Source organism: Perca fluviatilis, chromosome 6 (genome assembly GCF_010015445.1).
Source record: "Perca fluviatilis chromosome 6, GENO_Pfluv_1.0, whole genome shotgun sequence".
Lineage (NCBI taxonomy): Eukaryota > Metazoa > Chordata > Actinopteri > Perciformes > Percidae > Perca > Perca fluviatilis.
In genome coordinates, this window is record NC_053117.1 from 1888654 (window position 1) to 1912648 (window position 23995).

General features: G+C 42.9%; 1 protein-coding gene across 8 annotated transcripts in view; it reads left to right on the forward strand.

Annotated features, from left to right (window-relative positions):
* The window catches only part of ncor2 (nuclear receptor corepressor 2), a 144080-nt gene that overhangs the window by 84018 nt on the left and 36067 nt on the right, over positions 1-23995 (forward strand). For all 8 annotated transcript variants that reach the window (XM_039804613.1, XM_039804617.1, XM_039804616.1 and 5 more), the window contains 11 exons: positions 4639-4695; positions 6765-6817; positions 10671-10737; positions 12797-12969; positions 13107-13200; positions 15295-15473; positions 16182-16236; positions 16319-16417; positions 18874-19031; positions 20985-21145; positions 22328-22390. In XM_039804613.1, coding sequence (XP_039660547.1) covers positions 4639-4695; positions 6765-6817; positions 10671-10737; positions 12797-12969; positions 13107-13200; positions 15295-15473; positions 16182-16236; positions 16319-16417; positions 18874-19031; positions 20985-21145; positions 22328-22390 — 1159 coding nt within the window. The remainder of the gene's footprint in view (positions 1-4638; positions 4696-6764; positions 6818-10670; positions 10738-12796; positions 12970-13106; positions 13201-15294; positions 15474-16181; positions 16237-16318; positions 16418-18873; positions 19032-20984; positions 21146-22327; positions 22391-23995) is intronic.

A 23995-nucleotide genomic window follows, 5' to 3' on the forward strand; every position in this document is an offset into this window, starting at 1 on the left:
TAAAAAATACCAGTCATTAATGACTTTTGTGATATGGTTTTGGTATATTAATTATTGTTCTTAAATTATGCAACGTAGCTAATTTGCCACAGTGTCATAAAGAGAAGACATGCTGATCAGGCAAATATCAGAGATATTTGACCGGAGCTGCTGTCCGGTGGAGGCGGAGGCACCGGGACATACGCTAATATTACTAGCTATCTCCCGGTGAAGGAGGAGAGCGGGCAGTAGCTCCGGTCTGGCTGGGTTTGAGGTGCAGCAGCCGCTGCTGAAGGTCCAAAGCATACGTGGACTCTTTGTGTCGTTGGTTGACGTTAGTGAACTCCATTTCTGATCAACTTAGATAGCGTGGCACCTAACACACCAAATTACAAACAACTGACTTGTGACTTTGATTGGCACAAACTAGAGATGCACCGATTACAACTTTCTAGGCTGATTCCGATTTTCTTTGAGTTAAGCCAGCCGATACCGATTTTAGTAATTTTTTCTAACCAATTTACAGCACACACAAATATTTATTTTCTATCTTTTCTTTAATAGAACATTTTGCACAGAACATAGAACATTTTTCGAACAGATAATGGATCACTATAAAATAGAACTATATAAATTATTCTTGGTGTGGGAAATTCACACACATCTAAAGTGCAATGTTGGAACCATTTCCTTCTTTTCACATCCAATATCACACTAAAAAAATTTGATTTTGATGTCGTCCCTCCACGCCCTACTTTTTCCTTGCAGGTGTTGCATATTGCAAAGTTGTTATCTTCTGCACACAAGCTGAAGAATTTCCAAACAGCTGACATGTTGCAGGTTAATTCACGAGGTTCCCTACACGCGTGAGAATAGCGCGGACACGCGCTTCACACTGCGAGCGGGTACGCGCGACACACGGCGGAAAAGAGACTCACTGTGCTGTCGCGTCCGTGTGTGCATGCGTCCTTGAGAACTGTAACTCGTATAACTTATGTTGTCAGTTAATTGTAGCGTCGACCGGCATGAAATCGGCATATGTCAGACTGACCTGCCGGTCGCCAGTCATGGCCGAGCACGTGAAAACCGGCCAATTCCGGTCGCCGGCCGGCCTATCGGTGCATCTCTAGCACAAACATGACTGGCCAATCAACTTGCCCGACATTACTGGCCCCAGCCATTGGCCATGCTTATGCTCACGCTTATGTTGGCAAGTAGGCCTGACTTGAGTGCTTCGACCATTGCCATGGTAAACAACATCCAAATCAGTATTGAAATGCTTTGATCATTATGTATCAACCTTAATTGTTATTAGGCTAGTAAATATTCTCAGACAGATAATAGATGTGCATGTGTGTGCACGCGCCTGTGTGTGAGTGTGTGTGTGTGCACGCGCCTGTGTGTGAGTGTGTGTGTGTGCACGCGCCTGTGAGTGAGTGTGTGTGTGTGTGTGTGTGTGTGTGTGTGTGTGTGTGTGTGTGTGTGTGTGTGTGTGTGTGTGTGTGTGTGTGTGTGTGTAATATATTATTTTATATTATTTTTAGTATATTTTGGCTCTGTTACGTCCTTATGGCTTAGGCTACATGCAGATGAATGGAGCCCCTACGAGAATAGCTTCTTTTTTTTTTTTTTTTAAAGCAATACCACATTACAGGGAGTGTTTTTAAACTCTCATCCAGCTTCACTAAACTACAACTCTTATATGCAACAGCAGGACTTTGCAGATTGCTGAAGACTCATCTGAAAGACTGGAAGTTTAAGAATGACTCATGGCTTACTCCACAATGTAGCTTGACCTCTGTAACACTCTTCCACTTCCCCTGACTGGCAGGATGTACTCTGGCCTATTGCCCACCCCCACCCTCTCTCTCTTTTTTTTTTTTTTTTTTTTTTTTTTTTTTTTTTTTTTTGACCTAACCAGCTATTCAACTTTTTTCTAGTTTCACTCACACCAAACCCAGTCCCAAAGTGACACCAACACATTTAATCATCCAGTCATATTCATTCTTTTAGTCACTATAACATTTGTTCTTATTTATTAATTCCTAATTAATTAACATCACATATGCTCCATTTTCCCTTGGGTATTTAAGTGTATCATATTCTGATAAAATGCTGCATGCAAATCAGGGCAAGCCCTACTCCAGCCCAGAGGTTGGTGGCAATGGATCTGAATGTGCATTAAAATGCTAGAAGAAGAATAACGTTAGCATTTTGTTTACCTTTTGTTCATTGGTATCACAAGCTCTCACAGATACCTCACCCATACTGATCACTGCTCTCTCACCCACATAGGTAATTTAGTTGCTGTACTTTGATTTCTGACCTGTTACCTGTCTGTATTCATATATATTTTTGTTTCTTTCTGATGCTTTATTTGTGACAAGAAAAACAGTGTCACTTTAACTGCCATGATCACAGGGGACAGACCCTGTAAATGGCTTTTTAAATCACTTAACTTTTTACCTAGTTGCATGTTGGAGGAGTAAAGATTACATATGCGTCCACTCCTGCATTTACACCTTTTTAACATCTGGTTTGAATGCTTCTGGAATGCATTTAACCTTTTTGATGTGGGACATCTAGCTTACCAAGATGCATTTAATGATGTGTAAATAGTGTAATAATGTTGCGTTAAAGCTTAATGTTACATGTCAAGCCTGTTTTGTGTTTATCTGTGTGCACATATGTAAAGTACATACATATATATTGGTGTATGTGTGTTACAGCACCTGGCTATAATTGCCCCAGCCTCAGCACGCCTTTCTGAGCTGGTGTCATCTGTCCCCTCTGGGCTCAGTGTCACTAGCTTTCCCAGACAGGGTTACAGTCACATTTCTACCGACAGCCCATTGTCAAACCCCGGGGGCGGCTCAACTCAAGTTCGCGCTTCTCATATTTGAGACATAGCTGTCACGAACATGAGCACAGGAGAAGACTGCCGCTCTGAGACTGCATTATCATAATTCTGTTGAGCTATGCTAAATCCTCACGTCTATGCCGTGTTAGGATAGCTCTGTAGTGCTTTCTCCCTGTTTGCCCTTTTTTTTTTTTCTCTCTTCATGGAATGTTTTGTAACGCTGTGACTTTAGTTGCATAAGCACCCACAGTGTTTTTTTTTCTCCATATTTTTGTCCCGTTCATCATTTTTATGTGACCTGCTGGGGAACATTTCTTGTTGACTGCAGGCAGCATGTACAACTGTACAGGTGCACAGCTTTATAGCTTATTATGCCACTGCCATAGTAGCAGTCCTGTGTGTTACCACAGGGGGGCATAATTAATGTAATGGAGGTGTGTGTGTGTGTGTGTGTGTGTGTGTGTGTGTGTGTGTGTGTGTGTGTGTGTGTGTGTGTGTGTGTGTGTGTGTGTGTGTGTGTGTGTGTGTGTGTGTGTGTGTGTGTGTGTGTGTGTGTGTGTGTGTGTGTGTGTGTGTGTGTGTGTGTGTGAATATACATGTATAGTATGTGCAAATGTAAATCATCAGTGCTTCTTTTTGCCTTATGTTTTAGAGGAAATGCACAGGGCACTTTTTAAAAACTGGAGCCGTGTGTGGCTTCACTCATAGGCGACCCAGTTGGAAGCCTGTGTTGAGTGAAGTTAAGCTGTGTGCCTGAGCTCCTCTGGGGTCTTACATCCAAGTGTGTTAGTGTTAGGATCTTCCTTAAACTTAGGATCCCCAAAAAACTCCTGTGCGACCTCTACAGTGAAGACGGAGTGAAAGGGACAAGGAAGCAGCATGACATGGCGGGTGGTGACGAATGAAGGTTGACGTGCACATACGCACCGGCAGGTTCCGTCTCTGTTATCACCTCTAAAAATCTTCCTCTCCATCCCAACCCTCCCTCACTGTACTTCCATCCTGTCTGCACATGTGTCCGTCCGGCCAGTCTCACTGCGTGGTCACTGAAGGAAATGAAGTGAGATTGGAAGCAACAGAGCATGTGGCGTGTCACCAGGGAAGGGTGTGTTTGGTCGATGAAGCGGAGAAGAGTGTACAGAGTGTATTGAGAAAAAAAGAGTGGCGGGATCATTGAGAGGGGTAGTCTGGGATGCTGCTCACACATTTGTCTGCTGGAGCTAAATATAAATGTATGGAAGAGCAATGCTGCAAAGAGATCACCCATGAGACACAGATGGGGTTTTTATTTTATTTTTCTGCCCCAACACCTCTTATCTCTTGCTTTATGGTTCCTGCCAAGAGTTTTAGTTTTAAGAGGCTGAAGGTGAGATCATTCTCTACTTTTCATCAGATGTCTCTTATGAGATAAAGATAAAGCCCTTTAGCCCATCCTCCTTTCACGTATTTTTTATTTTATTTATTTTTTTGCTCTTTCTCTCCCACTCACTTTCTCTTCCACTCGCTTTACTGCCTGCCTGCTCCTTTCTCCCTTCCTCTCTCTGCTCACGGGAGGGGAGTTTTCTTTTTTTCTGGGTGAGGAAAGAGAGACCTGTGACCTAGCTTGAGTTAAAAGCTCTAATAATAGTCGGTGCATCCATCTCTCCATCCATACATCCAGCCATCCATCCATACATCCATCCAGTGAGCAGTGTTGTAGCCTCAGTGATCAAGTGAGCGTGCTCACCACGTTGCCGTGGTGATGGGAGACGTGCAGGTGGCCGGCTAATGTACTACTTCTGTTTGTGTTCCCTTACCAGAAAAAGGCAGAAGAAGCTCACCGGATACTGGAGGGACTGGGACCCAGGGTAGAGCTGGTGAGTGGAGACTTTTGATTTTGACCCAGTCACCCATATGTATTTTTCTTTTGCCTGCTCTTTTAGTTTTTGCATTATTGACATGTGGGAACATTTTGTTGAAGGTCAGGTTAGACGGACAAAGGATGCTCGGGAGAGACCAGTAACAAGTTCTTTAAGGAACACTTATTGGGAATTTAGCTTATTCACCGTAACCCCCAGAGTTAGACTAGTCCATACATACCCTTCTCATCTCAGTGCGTGCTGTAACGCTGTCTGACGGCTCCAGCGGCATCAACCCATCACAGAACATGCAGGTGAATGGTTCCAGTAATCCTACTGCTCCCAATAAGTTACAAAATAACGCCAACATGTTCCTGTTTACATGTTGTGATTTGTAGAGTCACAGCGTGTACAAAAAACAACGTAACATGAGACACAGCCATCTTCTAACTGTAAACAAACTGGGAACTATATTCTCAGGCGGAAGAATATAGTACTTGGGCGGAGTGATATGCTCGCAGCAAGCCTGTCTGAGAATATAGTTCCCGGTTTGTTTACTGTTAGAAGATGTCTGCATGTTCGTGTTTTTTTATATACGCTATGACTCTACAAATCACAACATGTAAACAGAAACATGTTGGCGTTATTTTGTCCCTTTTGTCACAATTGGGAGCAGTAGGCTAGTTGGAACCAGTTACCTGCACGATCTGTGCTGGGCTAAGCTAATGCTGGAGTCGTCAGACAGCGTTACAGCACGCACAGAGATGAGAAGGGTATTTATCGACTTGTCTAACTCTGGGGGTTACGGTGAATAAGCTAAATTCCCAATAAGTCGGCGTGTTCCGTTTAAATGCAAGGCTCTTGAGCAGGGGTGTAAAGTAATGAAATAAAGAGATTTGATTAATGTACTCCAAATCTCCATTAAGCAATATTGAACATATTGAATATGATGACTCACATCAGAGTGCAGTGTTAAAGGGTTGCTTGTACCAAACACACAGAAATGTAACCCTGCACACCATTTTTTTACAGTACCTTGCTATATTTCCAAAATTGGGACTGTTGTTATTTTATGTATAAATGTATAAAAAAAAGAATGTCATAAATTTGCTTGCACATACCATATCTTTTCACACATCTATCCATCCAACTCACCCCTAATTTCCACCGGTTGCGGAATGGCTGCGGATCCGCTCCGGAACATGGCTGCTCATGACTACAGCTGTCAGTCATGGCCACAGCCGTGCCGCAACAAATCCAGACACGGTGGGTATTGACGGACGGCGGAGCACGCAGCGGAGCCGGTCCGCAGACGTTCTGCATTCAGTGGAAATCCCCAGTTACTCTCACAGTCACCCAGTCACCCAGTGAATTTGATCACTTGTTCTATTGAATGAATGACCTTATTTAACCCATTCAAGACCGGAATCAGGTTCTCCTCTATTTCATTTTGAGTGAGTTCTTGTGCTTGAATTTGATCGGGTTGTAGGGCTTCAGTCAGTCACAGCTTTGAGTCACTCGTGTTATTTGCTAAACATTTCTGCAAAAATTGAATTCTACATTGATTTAAAGGGCAAGGTTAGCCTGGGAAAACCCTGACGAACTTCCGGCAAATTTGAGATTTGCCTTGCAAGTCAGTCTGACCAAGAGCTCATTCAAGCCCATTTCCAGTTTCTCCAAATCGAGGCACCAATCACAACCGTTGACACGATGACTATAGCGCAGCGACGGCGAGCAGCTTCTTGTTTACATTCAACGTGACGGCAAGCGAACCCGTTGATGCCGCCGTCACTGCTACGTCACCCGGATCTTTGGTCTGATTGGTCGAAGGACTATCCAATTGCGCCCAGAGGCATTTGAGCGGCGTCCGTTGGTGACACCCCTTTAGAAATGCGCTGTGAATGAAGCTTGCCCAGACCCACTCTTGGTTACAACTGAGAATGGTCTGGTGTCAACCAGGCTAGGGCAAGGTCAGAATCATAACGAGGACATGTTGGGAGTGTACTCAATCTGTTCATTTACAATCTGTTGCACAACTGAAAATATGGCTGATTTGTTAAAACTGTTTGTTCCTTCTTGTGTTCCAGCCTCTGTACAATCAGCCTTCTGATACCAAGCAGTACCATGAGAACATCAAAATGTGAGTCTGTCACTACATATGCCTACACACTTCCACATCAAGAAATGTTTTCTATCTAGCCATTAAAGTAGAGTTTAACCATAGATACAGGAGCTCACGTAGGGTAGTTTGATAATGCAAACTGTGTCACCACAGATCTCTAAGAAGGATATTTGTTTTATATATTTTAAGTACAAAAATAATTAGTAAATAATGCATTTCAAGATGCCCTGATGCGCTTGAAAATTGAAGTAGAAGTAAGTATTGTGTATACCAAATTCAAATTCACATAACAACTCTTATTGCTCTGGGTTGATGAGAATGCTAGAACCTATCAAAGGATAACCGGCCAGAAAGGCTGGAGAAGCCTTGTTCTACAGGGAGAAACTTGATCTGTTATCTATTGTATTTGCTATACAGGGGATATTTGTTTGTGTACAAATGCAATAACTAATAGCGGTGTTTTTGCTCTCCTGTTGTATTCTGCTCATCAGGTCCTTGATTTTTTTAAATTCTCTGTAAACTTAAAAATTTAGCAGCTATTAATTCCCGTGGTAGTTGTATATTGCTTCTGCGAGAGAATGAGAATGGCCACTTGTTTCCACCCCCACCCCTCAACTCCCCCTTCCCCCTTGGCAGACTGCAAAGAATGGCATTTCAGAAGGGGATGTGAAATTGTCATTATGTAAACTTAGTATGAAACTTACTGGAATAAATGTTTGAAACGTGGGCAGCTACAGAGGGTAAAAAGATAATGCAAAGACCGCATGGAAAAGGACCTGCACTTTTAGTGAAGTCTTCAGTTTGAGTATGACACGGCAGTAATAGTGGCAATGAAATCAGCTGGCAGATCAGTCCATAGGCTAAGGCCATCATTTTACTTCCAGTCAAGTTCTGTCAGTTCGGTTTGAATCCATTCCTACATTTCTAGTATTATGTAAGTGTAGTGTTATTGTGCCGTCTTCGGTATTGCTCTATACACCGACAGCCAGCTAAACTCTCTCCTAACATCAAGACTCTGAAGATAGTCGTTCCCACGTCCACAGGTTTAATGACCTTACAAGGAAAGTGTGAAACTGTAACATACAAAGACAGACTAATCAATTCTATGCTAGCTTTTAACATACAGTATAGCCTACGGAATGTTCAGAATGTAATTTCATCAATTCAAATATTTCCGTTTCTACCATATAATTCATTCAAACTATTAAACGGATGGTGATTGTGATAGTGATTATGCTGTACAAAGACATTTTTACATATAAGCAATATTAATGTAGCCTGTCCTATGCCTTATAGTTACCTAGCAACCATGTAAGGTTAGTCATAGCACCAACGTTAGCGATTATGGACATTTCTAATATAAACTTAACACAAAATAACACTAACATCAAACTAATGAGCTATGAACCTATGTAATTATTTAAAACAGTGAATGAATACATACCAACGATGCTACTCCAGGCATAAATGTAGGCAGATGTAGCTGGCTTGCTACACTACAACCATGAATCACTGAGCCGTTCATTTACTTACTTACTTTACTTACTTAACTATGGCTCACGCGACATATAGCGGTTACCAGCTGTGAGTCCTAAAGTGACAGCAACGTAAATAGAGAAGTCATTAAGACTTGAGGCAAATTAACTTCTTACTTTTAACAAAACAGTTATTATTTGCCCTCATGTTTTAAATGTGATACCTGAATAGGTTTGGCTCACTGTTATTTTGTTGTGAGGACCTTGAATATATGGTTTAAGGTGACAGCAACTTAATATCAAAGAGGTTGTTTGTTTTGTATGCTTTAGAATAGGACTACCAGCTGCTGTCCGTTATTTTCCATCTCTACTGAGCTAACAAGATGGTAAAAGATTGGTATGTCGTATTTATGTTCTTGCCACATCAACTCACACGTTAACTCTGAAGTAGCTACAAGTCATATTTTAATTCAGGTGTTGTCTTTTTGCTGCTGACAGAGCTTCAGAACATCTATGCTCAAGCAAAAGGTGCATTAGTATAAAAAATCACTATTGCCTCTGAAGATAACTATTGATTTCCTTTTTTTTGCCCCTGATATTATAAAAAGAAATATAATATTAACAACAGGATGCATTTCTTAGCATACAAGATTGTGTTAGGTCAATGTTTAATAGATCATGTCAATTTCATATGTTAATGGGTATCTGCAGAGGAGCAGAGAGTACACAACTGTGCATGGCCCTGCCATGTCTATCAATACAGCTCTGTAATCTTTTAAGGACCATAATTCAATGAGGCACATCAAAGGGCTGCAAGAGGGTTATAATAGCTTGTCTCCACCATTGGCACAGTGGCATACCACAAGATGTGTCTGACCTCTTAGCCACACACTGCTCTGTCGTCACTGCTTTTGATCCCTGCACCGTTTGATCAGTATTATTGCCTCAAAGCAATTAACTGAAAACTCTCCTTTCTGCCTCTGTGTGTGTGCGTGTTATTAAATACCACTGTGTCGCTTTGAGCCAGCACAATTGACTTCTTTGTTTTGCTAACCGGTTCGCTAAACCTGGCACTCATCCCTGCTGGGATAGATGGGTAGTAATGCTCGGCATCCGAGTCCCCATCCGGGTTCATCTCCTGCTCGCGGTGCCCTGACCACTCAGCTGACGATACATTTGCCAATATCCGTTGCATATTCAGACTACTATGAAAACAAAATCAAACTTTGAAGTCTAAAAATATTTTAGCTCAGTGTGCTTGTACCACTGAGGGACATCTGTCACAAGTGTGCGTATAAAGAATCTTTCAGCCATCATGTTTTGCAGGTAGTATGCCAATTACAGCGTCCTCGGATATCTCAGAAGTGGCACCGGCTTAGAGCAGGACAAAGGGAACCTTTCGTAGGGGTTCAGGGCTACTAATCTTTCCCTTTGCCATCTGCTGTCCAGAGGACAATGCCATCTCTGTTTTTAAAAGGCTTAATCTGCCAGTCCTGTTTTTGCCATACCAAGTTCGTTCTCACCCATTATATACCACAGTAAGTGTGGGTATCAACAGTATCTAGCTGGGTTTGGCAGTATTTCTCTTTTCTGCTGCAATGACCTGGCTCAATATTCGTCTGTTTGTTTGTGTGGGAGTGTTTATGTAGTTGGGGGTTAAGGCTTTTTAGATTGAACTTGGCTTTGTTATTGCAGAAAACATATTTGGGAAATGGAGAATAGGTCATCCTGTTTGTTTTTATTTTTTTTTTGGAAGATATATGGTGGTATATGAGTTTTTACAAAACTCATATACCACCAGTAGCCCACTTCCTGGTCTTCTGTCCTCACCTGTTACCAAGAGGGCCCTGCGGCTCAGCTGAACTGACTAATGTAGAATAAGATTACATTAATCAGTTGGGAACGTGACCTTACAACTGACAGATTAAGTGTCAGGAATAAAATTCTGTCTTGCAGCACAGAAAGAGACAAACGGAGTGGCTGCCTAAGGAGATTACTGGCCCTGACCTTTATTTGAAGCACTGTGGCTGGCTGTTCCCAGCCCAGACAAGTTTTATAAGTTTGGCTCACCTAGCTGTCCTTTCCACCCAGAAGCAAGTCTGAGTTTATCGAGCGGTGGCATACAAGGACAGGCATTGTTTGTGTGTGTATGTGTGTGAGAGAAAGTGTGGTTTTTGTTTATTGGTTAAATAAGTGAGGCGGACGAAGTGCAGAGGGTAGAAAATGTGTACCCGAGGATCTGGAGAATATCATGTACTTAAATTTATTATGTGACAAGCGTAATAAAAGCACTGTCTGAATTTTGACTGTTTTTGTGAATGTCTTTGCCTTATTCTTGATTTCTGTTCCTCTGCCCCTCTCTTTTCTCCATGCCTCTCTTTCGTCAACCCTCTTAGAAACCAGGCGATGAGGAAGAAGCTCATCTTATACTTCAAGAGGAGAAATCATGCTCGTAAGCAGTGGGTAAGTAGAGAACTCAACATTTTTGATTCTCTGCTGTGACTCTGCCCATGACGGATGACTAGTGTGAAACTGGGCCAGCCGCTCCATGAAGAAAGTAGCCATTTTAGGCAGACCAAAGAAGAATAGAGCTCTGGGCATGATCTGTTTTTTAGTACTCTTACAGTGCCCTGCCCTTGCTTTAAAAAAATAAAAAACCTCTCACACAGTCATCTGAAAAAACACAACAACCTAGATCTGTTTAATTCACTGTCAGCCAAGCACTTATAATGAGCATTATACAGGGTTAGTCTGTGCTCTTGCCTGCCAGTGATTGAGGGAGACTGAGCCAAAGAGCATGACTATTAATAAAGCAGGGATCAATGGGGTGAGCTCTTATGCTCCAGCCAGCAGACATCTTAAAACCAACTGGCTTGACAGAAAATTGTTATCATGTCCACAGTTTTACTATGAAATTATCCACAAGTCGGAATTATGATGGGGAAATAGTTTATTTAACAACATCCAACCTCTGAGATAGTGCCAGGAACAAACTTTCACAACTCTGCATTTATTGTCCATTGCAAAGGCCAGAAAGAACAGTTCAAAAGCAGCACCTGTATCAGAGCCTGAGTCGTGGGCGAGTGTCCAGCCTTCTCTCGTGTTGTGTCTAATTGGGGGAGGTAGCTGCTTGTGGGCAGAGTGGGGGGAGACATCACCTTGGGGTTTATGAGCCTACTGAGGGGCCGTGTCTCCAGCGTGTTTAATGGTCTGCTTTACAGCATGCCTGTGAGGAAGCTGGGAGGAACGGCGGCCTGTCGTCTGGTAGAGTTGTGGCTCAAGGCCAGACTGCCCATAGAATACCAACATATCCCTTTGCCCCTCTGAAAAATTTAGATGTTCATGGTGAGACACAACAGAAAAGACAGAAGGAACTTAGGAAGATGAAATAAATCTTTCAATCATTCTTTCTCTGCGCTTTTGGCGATCTCTCGCTTTATCTGTAACTGTTAAAGGTCCTATGACATGCTGCTTTTTGGATGCTTTTATATAGGCCTTAGTGGTCCCCTAATACTGTATCTGAAGTATCTTTTATATAGGCCTTAGTGGTCCTCTAATACTGTATCTGAAGTCTCTTTTATATAGACCTTAGTGGTCCCCTAATACTGTATCTGAAGTCTCTTTCCCAAAATTCAGCCTTGGTGCAGAATTACAGCCACTAGAGCCAGTCCCACAATGAGCTTTCTTTAGGATGTGCCATTTCTGTGTCTGTAGCTATTGAGGAGGAGAGAGGGGGGGCAAGGTGGAGGGTGGGGGTGTGGCCTTGACCAACTGCCACTTTGCTCGTTTGAAAGCCATGATGTCTCTCTCTCATGGGTGGGCCAAATTCCCTGGACAGGCAAAGCAGAGAAAGGGGAGGTAACCTTGCCCCTTATGACATCATAATAACATATTATGACTATTATTGCCACTGTTCATCTCATCCCCAACCGGCACCGTCAGACACCGCCTACCAAGAGCCTGGGTCTGCTGAGGTTTCTTCCTAAAAGGGAGTTTTCCTCGCCACTGTCGCATTAGGCACCAATAATGCTTGCTGTTGGGGAAATTACTGGAATTGTTGGGGCTTTGTAAATTATGGAGTGTGGTCTAGACCTACTCTATCTGTAAAGTGTCTCGAGATAACTCTTGTTATGATTTGATACTATAAATAAAATGATAATAAATGATAATGAATTGAATTGAATAAGGAGAAGATTCCAGATCGGCCCATCGGAGCTTTCATTTTCTCAAAGGCAGAGCAGGATACCCAGGGCTCGGTTTACACCTATCACCATTTCTAGCCACTGGGGGACCATAGGCAGGCTGGGGGAACTCACATTAATGTTAAAAAACCTCATAAAGTGACATTTTCATGCCATGGGACCTTTAATGTTCTGTAATTGTACTTCCTTAAATGGTACGGTCCATTAATTTTGTGTTTTTAGATGAAAGGTTTACTTGCATCAAAGACAGAAAGAGATAGTGTTGGTATTTAAGCAGATCTGCAGTGGTTTGAGATCTTTATCTTTCTGTGGTGCTTCAGGAACAGAAATTTTGCCAGCGCTATGACCAGCTGATGGAAGCCTGGGAGAAGAAGGTGGAGCGCATCGAAAGCAACCCACGGCGCCGAGCCAAGGAGAGCAAGGTGCGGGAGTACTACGAGAAACAGTTCCCAGAGATCCGCAAGCAAAGAGAGCTGCAGGAGCGCATGCAGAGGTGAGTTCACAACAACAGGCAATCTGTGATTGTTCAACAGTGTAAAAAGCACTTCATTTCTGGAACGGTCTTAATCCGTTTGATGTATTGCCTAGTTACTAGTTTTGAGTGACATGTCTTTATTTTTCCTTTTGTAGCCGTGTTGGGCAGAGAGGAGGTGGGCTGACCTCTTCTGCAGCTCGCAGTGAACATGAGGTCTCCGAGATCATTGATGGAATATCAGAGCACGAGGTAAGCTCTTCTGTTAAAGATGGTTTGCCCCTCCACTTCTACAACATTTAGGGTGTATTCACTGCTACCAGGGATGTTACTGCTACCAGGGATGTTACTGCTACCAGGGATGAAACTGGAAGTCTCTGAGCTAGTAGAGAAGAACTTAATTAGAGGTGCCCCGATCAGGTTTTTTTTTTTTGTGTGTGTGCTGCCAATACAGATTGCTGATCGCCAATGAACCAAATAGATAGATAAACTACAGGTGGTTTTGTTTTTGTTGTTATAGCTGAATTACACTATAGGTCAGTTTGACAGCTTTGTAGTGTATTGGGATCTCCACCAGGGGGCAGCTTAACCTAGGCCATAGAGAATGCGAAGTAAACATCAGGCTTTATTAAATTGTGACCGACTCACACGACGATCAGCTTGTTATGCCAGCCTCAGCACATGTTGCTAACGGTGTACAGCTAATATAAGTGTGGGTGGAACTCATGCTTGTAAAATTTAAGAATGCTAAAATCGGCGACTAGTAAGCATTTTTAAGCATTACTACCGATCTCCCGATTGAGTATTTCTACTAAATATTGGCCCATAAAGATCGGCGGCCAATCAATCGGGGCATCACTAAACCTTAAAATGTAATGTATATGCAAATTAATTGAGCACACACACAAAATATATTTGTTATGAATATTATATTTATGAATATTATTTTATTTCACATGCAATACTTAGTAATAAACACAATAGGAACAACATCATAAATACACCGCCTGCATGAATGTGACTCAAGCCTTCTTAACGGCAACATAGTTTTGTTTCAGAGGCATATGCCACTCAATATTGGCATATAATACAGCTGTTATACAGATGCTATGGTATGCCACTGGAACATTTGTAGTAGCTAAGCTAGCAGGGCCAGCCAAAGCTAAATACTAGCTCTTTAAGGCCACCACAGCCCAGCGGTAAGCACTGCAGCACAGCTGCTTTCAATTGAAATGCTGCCAAGTCTTTGATAGTTTCTGGTGGTTTTTACGGCATGTCTCTTTTATTTATTTATTTTTATTTATTTTTTTTATTATACAGTCAAACCCCCATTTGTCTTTCCTCCGTTAATAACACGGGCAGTCGACACATAGCATCAGCTGTTGGTGCAACCGTAATTATTGTCTGTGTACTCGTCCACTATATACTGTAATAGTTCTATTATGAAACTAAACTGTGAGGCAGATAATGGCAAACGTCAGCATAGGATACAAAATCACAACTGTGTAATAGCCTGCAAATTTAGCAGCTTTTGGTAAAGTTTCAGTGTCAAACGTGTCTGTCTTGTCTAAGGAAAGATTTTTAGCAATTTTTCAAGCCCACTGGGGAAAATTGGCTTGGCTTCAATTCATACAAAAACTCACACATTTTACACCCAGTTGAAACCAAATATGGCTACCTGATTAACGTACACAGTTAAGCTACTTTCAATAAAAAACATACATTATATATCCAATTATACTTTTCATATAAAATTGCAAAGCCGTTGACTGACCTCACCGGATAAATGTCTTGCTTATCATAGATGTTAAAAGGAGATTTGCAAGGCTTGAGATGTCAGACTCTTACAATGTGAGCCACTGCTTTCAGTGTTAAGGATAAGTGGTGGAGGACCAAGCTCTGAGCAGACATGGCCTTGATATCCACTTGTCACACATTAGACCTGTTTCTCTAATGTCAGCCTGGTCCCATTAAGCTGAGCAGTTTGTCCAAATGGGTTGTCTTTTCTCATCTCAAGAAATGCTTTCTACCTTCCTACCTCCTCAAGATATCACAGCTCCTTTACTTTTACTACCCTCCCCCTCCTAACCTCAGATATTGTCTTTTTTTTTTTTTGTAATGGTTGTAAATTGAAGACCGACAAAGTGAAAGTTTACATTTGACATGCCTTGGCCTGCTAAGCCAACGAGACACCCTGAACTCTGTCTCCTGTCTTCTAAATCTTGGGCAGGTTTCATATAGTGCATGTCAATATAAGCACCGTGTTGTCAGACAGTTTCCCTCTCGAGACCAACCCACTCACTCCAGGATGTTGGTTTCTGTGTGTGTGGCATTTGTGCTCACCAGAACACGGAGAAGCAAATGCGGCAGCTGGCGGTCATCCCTCCTATGCTGTTTGATGCTGAGCAGCAACGCATCAAGTTCATCAACATGAATGGATTGATGGATGACCCCATGAAGGTGTACAAGGACCGGCAGGTTATGAACATGTGGAGCGAGCAGGAGAAGGACACTTTCAGAGAGAAGTAAGCACAACACTTCAGTAAAGTCATGATGGACATCATTTCTTCTTTGAATAGAAAAACCTCTCCTTTTATCCTTTCCTAGCAACCTAGATTGGCTTTCGTTGATCACCTGATGCACCTAAAAATAGTTTTTGACAGTAACGTTTTGGAATTTGGCTTTGGCATTTTGCACCTAGAATGCAATGTATGAGCAGTACTTTTTAGCAAATCCCATATTATCTTCCAGCTCCATTCTCATTTTGCAAACAAAGTGATCGAGAGCTTCTTTTTAAGCAACAAGATTAAAGTATGTCTTTTACTCCCTGTAAAATATGTGTGACGAATAAAGGGGCAGTCAGTTGTTGGTAAGGAAGTGAATCTTCCCCTTTCGTGAGAAACAAGAGGAGGCGTTTCAGGCTGCCAAATTGGATCAAACCCACACCGTGAAATCAGTGGCGTTTAAAGTCTACCCTCATGCAATAGGAAGGGCGTCCGTTTCCTTTTCTATTAACTTTGATCCCAAACATTCAAGAAGATTTTTGATCACTAGTGATTGGCTGGTGTCATTTTTAATAATTTATTCGATGCCACCTTTTTCTTGATTTAGTATTAATGCAATAGATGTAGTATACCTCTAAGATAAAAAAATAAAAAGTAATCAGCAAATGCCAATGATTTTGAGTCATTCCATTAGCAGGTTGCTAGATTGTCCTTGTTCTGCTCCCACAGGTTCATCCAGCACCCCAAAAACTTTGGTCTGATTGCGTCTTTTCTGGAGAGAAAGGTATTGATTCATTTTCTTTTTCATGTGTATTTCTGGGTGATCCAGTCGTGATTGTTAAAAAAACCTCTCTTTCATGTTCCAGACGGTGGCGGAGTGTGTGCTCTTTTACTACCTGACCAAAAAGAATGAAAACTATAAGAACATAGTGCGGAGAAACTACAGACGCAGAGGAAGAAGCCAGGTATTCTCACCTTTCAAACTAATAGTTATAAAAGATCTCTACTTTACATCAACACAAGTTTTGTAAACCTGAAAAATCTGAGGGGCATCACTACATTTAAAAAATAAAAATAAAGAAGTCTCCTTTTGCTATTGCTAGGCAACCAAAAAGGCAGCTGCAGTCACTTAGCTAAATACCACTCGCTGGTTGGGGAAAAACTTGTTTTCCATTTCAGCCATTACCCTTCAGTTCCATTGCCATTCCCTGTTGTCAAACAAGTTTGGCAGGAAAAACCCCTATTAACTTCCCCCCTTATTGTTCTTTTGTACAGTTGATGTAACCTTAAAAAAAGCCTCAGATTTTATCCGGTTGGACACCAGAGACCTTTTTTCTATGCAGAATATTGAATATGTTTCGATTTTGGGTGCACGGTGCGCTGCGCAAAGCACACGATGGAGATAAACGCGAGGTATCGGGCGCGCAAAAACAGACCGAAAAGGGATTCAAACTCTTTGAAAACTACTGAAAATGGGGCATTGAATTGATTATATTGTGTCCTGTATGCACAGCCCTGATCTCACTACTAACACTGCAGCTCTAGTGACTTCTTTACAACACAGTGAGGTAGTCTTAAGCCAACAAACTCCCTTGATGAATAGTTCAGAAAAACGCCAAAGGTCATACAGTTCACTCATCAAGTGCCACAATTTGCTCAACCCCATCATGTCAGCACTATTTCCATACTGACAGTTTTTTTTTTCTATTTCTATTGCTAATGAGCTACCAGTGATTACTGAGCCTCAGATCAGGTGCTGGCTGTGAACCTTCATGGTGCTAAGGAAATGGCACATCAATTTTCTGGCGACCTTATCCTGTTGGTATGAGGAGGTTGTCTCCTCATCGTTCCTGAATGAACCTCTGCTCATTATCTGGCACTTTGCTCCACATCTCTTGAATAGCAGCTAGCATTAACAGCTTGCAGTCACAGAGGGAGGCCGCTACAGAGGAGGAACAGAAAGTGCAGTGCTATATGTTAGAATGACTGCAAATGCTAATCGAGATTATGTTTGGGTAGTGGAGAGATAGAGGGGGATAAGTAATGGCTTAAGGCACATGTTAATGTGTTTCCAGCCTTACTGAGCCTTTTTTCCTCACAGGGCTGTGGTGGGGTGGCTGCTCTGCTGTTGTCTTTACACTTTACACTGCAGCACTGGCCCTAGGTCAGCTTGGGGCATATTTAGACGCAGTGCTAACAGATCTCTATAGTTTCGCTGGATAGAGATTATTAGGCTGATGATCTGGGGGAAGGAAAAAAATGAACTTGAAAGGGAGGGAAAGGACGTTAGTGATATTTTGCAAATGGAGATAAAGGTAGCTTCCGTGAAGAAATGGTGCATTTTGTACTCCCTGCCATCTTGCTCTACTCTACCTTATTTCGTGGTCTCATTTCCTGCTCATTCTGTTGCTCTCTCTGTCTTAACTTTGTCTCAATTTGCATCATTTTTATGTTCCCTTGCCAGAAACCACATGTAATGTGTCTTTTTATAAAGCAGATATGTAGTAAACAGATCAACAAAAGTTAATATTCTTTGGATGAGCATTAGCCCACAGATAGCTACTGCAAATGCATCAAATAAAGTAGAAGTTCTGTTAATCAGTTAAAGTATGTCTGCTTGGTCAATATTAAGCCGTTTTTAAGTTTTTTTTGGTCGTACTGAATGTCAGTACTAATCTGAACTCTAACCCTAAAAGCCCAGACAGACAGGAAATTGGTAAGGAAGTGGTTCTGGGTGCTTAAAGAGCATATTTCGGAACTTTCGTATCCTGTTTTGTTTTGTCTATGCAGAAAATGAATAGGAGTTTTGAGGTTAGTATCTATTTTGTACTTAAAACAAGTGTTTCTTGTGTCTTGTTTTTGCAAACATCATGGTGCAGTCTGTTGTGTTATCTCAGCCAGACATCATACCATCAGCAGCTGTGTGCCAAGCGTACATTTGTCTGAATAATGTTTTAGATATCAGATCAAGTGCCTCCTCCCTCACTGTTGGCAAACGGGCAGAAAATGTACGCGGTTGTGGCCGGGTTGGATCAATGGTTAGAGCAGGCGCACATATACTGAGAGGTGTATGCCTCGGCGCAGAGGTCCAGGGTTCAAATGCGATCTGTGACGATTTCCTGCATGTCTTCCCCCTCTCACTCCCCTCTCTCACCTAGCTGTCCTGTCAAATTAAAGGTAGAAAAGCCCCAAAAATAATGTAAAAAAGAATATTGGAGGTGACTGCAGAAGTGAAACTGTCACTTTCTATAGTGAACAACATTGCAAAATGTTTATGTGTCCACACAGTGGTAAGTGTATGTGTCTAAGGTATACAGGTGACAGGAGAGGTGAGGGTGTTTGTTGGTAAGTCTGTGTGTCCAGTTATGTGGGATTATCTTTGTAACGGAGTGCCTTGTTGTTTCCATCTTCTTCGCCACAGCACGGCCAGCAGCAGCAGCAGCAGCAGCAGCAGCAACAGCAGCAGCAACAACAAGTGCACCGGGGCAGCCAGGAAGAGAAGGAGAAGGAGGAGAAAGAGAAGGAGGCAGAGAGGGATGAAGAAAAAAATGAAGCTGAAGACAAGGAAGATGGAATGAAGTGAGCCACGTTTTTTTAATACTGACTAAACCTTCCTGCAGGAATCCTGTCATTTGCATCAAACACTTTCTCAAAGTCTAAACACTGTGCGCTGCAAAGAAAAGTTAACCTACTGATTCATTGGAAAAGCACTCTGACAGAGTGAGAGGAAAAGGTGCTGCAGAGTGAAAACATTTCCTCCACATTGTATGAGCCTGACCCTGTACAGCTGCAACAATCTTCTCACTTTCCCCATTTTGCCAACACACAATTTTAGAATTGTCCCAGATCAGGCTTCTGCAAATGGAGTAGGAGTAAGTTTTGGCTAGGGGGAGCGGATCTGGAAATCCAATCATTCTGTAACCCTTGAGCTCTTGCTCCCTCACCTCCAGCCAGACTTTCCACCCACGGCAAATTTAAGTGTCCATTTGTTCCCGCTATTAAAACTGCCGTTTTCCTGTTTATCCTTCTCCCCTTCCCAATAGGATGCCAACTGTCGGTTTTCAAATTCTGTGCTTATTTTGCTAGTCTGGGTTGTTTTTGGTGGGGAAAATAAGCATTGTGATTAACCTAGCTGTAAATTTGAAATGTCAGTGTGTAAGGAGCAGTGTGTGTAAGTGTGTGGGTGGGCGGGTAGCAGCAGCGGTGGAGGAGGGGGTTGTTTTCAGGCACAGTGCCAGCAAAGGATGCAAAACAAATGGAATATCACTGCTTTCTGGTGCCTGGAAATTAATCGATGAATAAAACATTCTATGTCTGTATTCATGCACTATATTATGAGGTCAGGCTGTACACTCCAGTACTTTCAAGTAATGGCAGGTCATATTTATTAGCAGCTGTGTCAGATTAAAAGCTGATGATGAGGCATTGCTTACTGCCTTCCTGCTCTGAGGCGAGGCCAGGGGACTCCGCGACTCCCAGCACACCCTGCTGCCTGCCTGTCCCTGGCACAGCTGGCTCGCCTATATTTAGAGTGCCACCGGCTCCCCCTCAGCAAGATTAATGGTGCTGGGGGAAGATGAATGGAGGTGCAGTTGGTTCAAACTCAGTGGCTGTCTCCTGGCATGCCATTGTGCTGACACTCGATAAATTATCTCGGAAAAAGTAAGAAAAAGCAGCGTCTGTATACACGTCCACATTTTGTCTTTCAAGTTTGTGTTTCAGTCCGCAGCGTTACTCTCGTCACCTGTCCTCATGCAGACAAACATGTCTGTGCCTAGGTTTGTGATGGTGACGTGATGGCGATTTGAATTTCATTTTTGGGGCCGACTGAATAGCAGCATGGCCCATTCTGCGTCTCAGAAAATATTGTGGGTTTTATTTGACTAGTGAGATCTACCTGAGCATAACTCGGGGATAAATCAGCCAGCCAGTGCCGCACCAGAGCGCAGTGCCATTAACTTCACGCAGAGGTGTTCACTGTGTTTACCCTACTTAAATCTCCTGAAAATGACACCAGGCTGCTACCGTATAACCATACAGACCTCTACAGACATCACACAGCTCAGTTATAACGTAGCCACACATTTCTCTGTTTTTGGCTGAGATGGACAGCATTGCGCTGCAGTGTTTCCACTGCATAAATTAGCGAGCGGCTAGCGGTGAATTTCAGCCTGCATGCGCGTTTTTTGAAACAGAGCTGCAACACGTGTCTTCCAGTTTAGTCATGGCATTTATTTTTAAGGATTCTGTTTTACAGTATTGAAAAGCCAAAAAACGAACATCCGAATCCCAAAATTAAAAACTAATAGCTACCCAACAAACGAATAGTCAAATATTCAGGTCCAGCCCCAAATAAAAGCACTGCGGGTTTTTTTTGTCTAAATTATTAATATCCGTGTCCTGCAATGCTGCTCAAAAATTGGCACTGGAGATGTATAAGGCTTTGCCTCGTATATCAATGAGCCAGCATATGTACACCTTCGAACACCCTGTGTTTCCCTTGCTGACCGTGTTGACATTTCTCAAACACAGGGACGACACCTCTGGAGAAGATGCAGAGGACAAAGAGCCCACTGTGGCTTTCAAGGGTCGACGCACAGCCAACAGCCAGGGGCGCCGCAAGGGCCGCATCACCCGCTCGATGACCAGTGAAGTGGAGGAGACCACCACACTGCCACTCAACAATGAGCTTGGTCAGTCTCAGCTGCACTGCAAATCAGTGCTAATTTGCTCCTCTGTCCGGGGTTATTTTATCATTCAAATACATTTAGCATGTGCACTTGGAGAGGGGAGATGTGGGTCAAATCGCAATTATGCCATTACAATATAAGACATGACAGACATTATGTATTCATTATAAGGAAACTTATGTGATTTCTAAATTAGTGTACAACATTACGATAATAAAAAAGCTAAAAGCAATAATGTAGGACAACCTATTTTACAGCTAAGTGTTTCACTACCAGCACGCAGGATTGACTGTCACCTTTGATCTAGTTGTGGCCTCCTGTCTGACTCCACAAGAGTGCACTGTTGTTCCTTTTGTCTTCATTCATTAGGGCTTGCACTTAACTTTTTTGCCTAAGTGACACTCATAACTGGCATAATAACAAATCAATACAGTAAAATGTGTGCCTGCATGAGTAATGTAGTTTAAATCCCATCTGTTGGCAAAAGCTAAAAGTTATATTTAAGGACAAAATATTCAGTCCCCCCCCACTTAGCTCTTTGTTTCCTCGCAGATGGTAAGTCAACCATGCACACACTAACACTCTTGCTGCAGGCTCTCAGGGATTTTTTATGTTTCAGCAGTTTTGTGTATATGCAGCAGTCGCTCCCGCAGCACAGGTTTAGTCACAGGGAATCCCCAGGTGACTTGGGTTGTAGGGGCTCTCATCAGCAGCCCCCCACCCCGCCCTGCACCACTGTTTGTTCCCCTACTGCTAGCAGTGCTAGCTGGCCCACAGTGCCCTTCACAGGTTCATATATAGAGGACACCGAAGCACCGGCTCCCTCTCTGCTTGTCTGACAGGCAGGGCCAGGGTCGGCCTGGCGTATGGGCTGCGCAGGGAAAGAAGCCAGTTGTTATGTCTATAATCATTAACTGACTTCTCTCCTTGGATTTCCTGCTTCCTCCATCTAAAACAAACAGTCCCTAGCGACCCACGCTGCAGTGCCTCACTGGCAAGCAGCACAAGCTACCCTGCCCCCTACCCGCTGATTCTTTTTTTTTCTTCTCTAATTCTTTCTTTCCTTTCCTCTTGTCAGTCACTCCCTAACTGACTTTGTGACAACTGCCCACTCCCCCCCCTCCTCCCGCCTTCTCTAACTTGCTGGTTCTCTATTTTTTTTTTTTTTTTTTTTTTTTTAAACAGCTAATCTGGAAATGAATGAGAGCTCTCGCTGGACTGAAGAAGAGATGGAAACTGCCAAAAAAGGTAATACAGCGTAAACCTTTTCTTCTCCCTGTGAAGTATAACTTAATTCCATTGCTGTGTGTTATAATACGTAGAGTCGCCAAAGGAGAGAACACTAGCAGCAGCTCAAGCATTGTTTTTTTTTTAGGCATAGACAAGTGATTTCCTGTTAGTGAGGCAGCAACTGCCACGTGCTGCTAGGTTGATTCTATGCGTGTATGTGTCAGTCAGCCTGGACTGGGTCTGTTGCTCTTTGGAGCTGTTTCCCCGGCTCTCTAGGTCAAGGCAATCCTGTCTTTTTATCAAGCGGGCTGTAAAGTCTGCCTCTTATCAGCCAGCCCCTGCAAATGCAGCAGTCATTAACTCAACCTGTTTATTGTCTCTGACTGAAGATTACCCAGAGGCCTATGGCTGATTCACAGAGGTCACTGACATTCTGCCTATTTTCCTAGCACCAGCGCTGTGTGTGAGTGTGTTTGACAGTGTTTGTTGCGTGCAGTCCATGAGTCTCACATCCTGATATAATGAGCTCCTCACCTTCAGTGGTTTCTAATGTGCACTACTCTTTGGATAGGGTTTCCCCACTAATCTGTTGCACCAGATTCGATCTGGTTCTTATCTGTTTGGGTATTTAAAAAGGACTAGATTTACATGTTGCCAGAAAAAGTAATGTGTGTTGCAGGCAGTGATGTAAATATCTTTACCTTGCCAAAAGTCAGCCTCAGCTGTGTATTTAAATGCATTTTTTTTTTATAGATTATTTTTTAAAATTTGTTCTTAGGTGGCTTAGAACTTTGTCAAGTCCTACTTTCTGTTCTTGACTCAACACAATTTCATTGCAAGACGGCTGCTTTGTGGCCATTCGTAGATGATGTGTCATCTTGCTTTGTGTAACTCTCAGTTCTGCTTCTGACTAACTTAACCTGTCCTCCCTCGTAATCAACAGTGGATAAAGTGCCTCTTGCAAGCAGCTTTCAGCAGCTTGAGTGTGGTATTGAAACCGCATTTGGTCATCATTTATCGCATCCGTCTCATGCTGTGTGTCTGTGTGTGCGGTGTCTCCTGCAATTTCGGGGTTTGTGTATGCGTGCCGGGTTTGTGTGTTAAGAGGTTATTTTGCGATAACTGGCGCTGGACTGGTTTGAACACAGTTCCGTGTAGTAATCCTGGTTAATGTCTACAGTTCCATTCTCCTGCAGCGGGATTAGTGGGGCTCTCCATCCCACAGGATTAGCCTGGCAGCTTGGTGGGAGCAGGGCTTCTATGAAGGGCTTATGTAACCACAACCACAGAACCCCAGCTTCAGTCCTGAGGGCCGAAGAGGAGGAGCTGCTCTTGCCGTTTTTCATTAGATCTAATAGCCACCCTCACACCTGCCAAAAGGGATTCCCCCCCTCCCCCCATTTCCTTGAAGTATTGAATACGCTTGTCAAGGTGCTCTCCCTTGCAGGTGCTTGACATGTATATCTTTTAAAGAGGCTTAGGTGTCCTGATGCTAATGTGTTTACCCCCTTGAGCTAAACGGATCCGAATAATGGCATTTATAGTGCCTGGCAGGACATCGGCATTCCAGCATGGCAACGCCAGCCAGCGCTGCCTTCGAGGATGGCATTGCCACACTCTGAG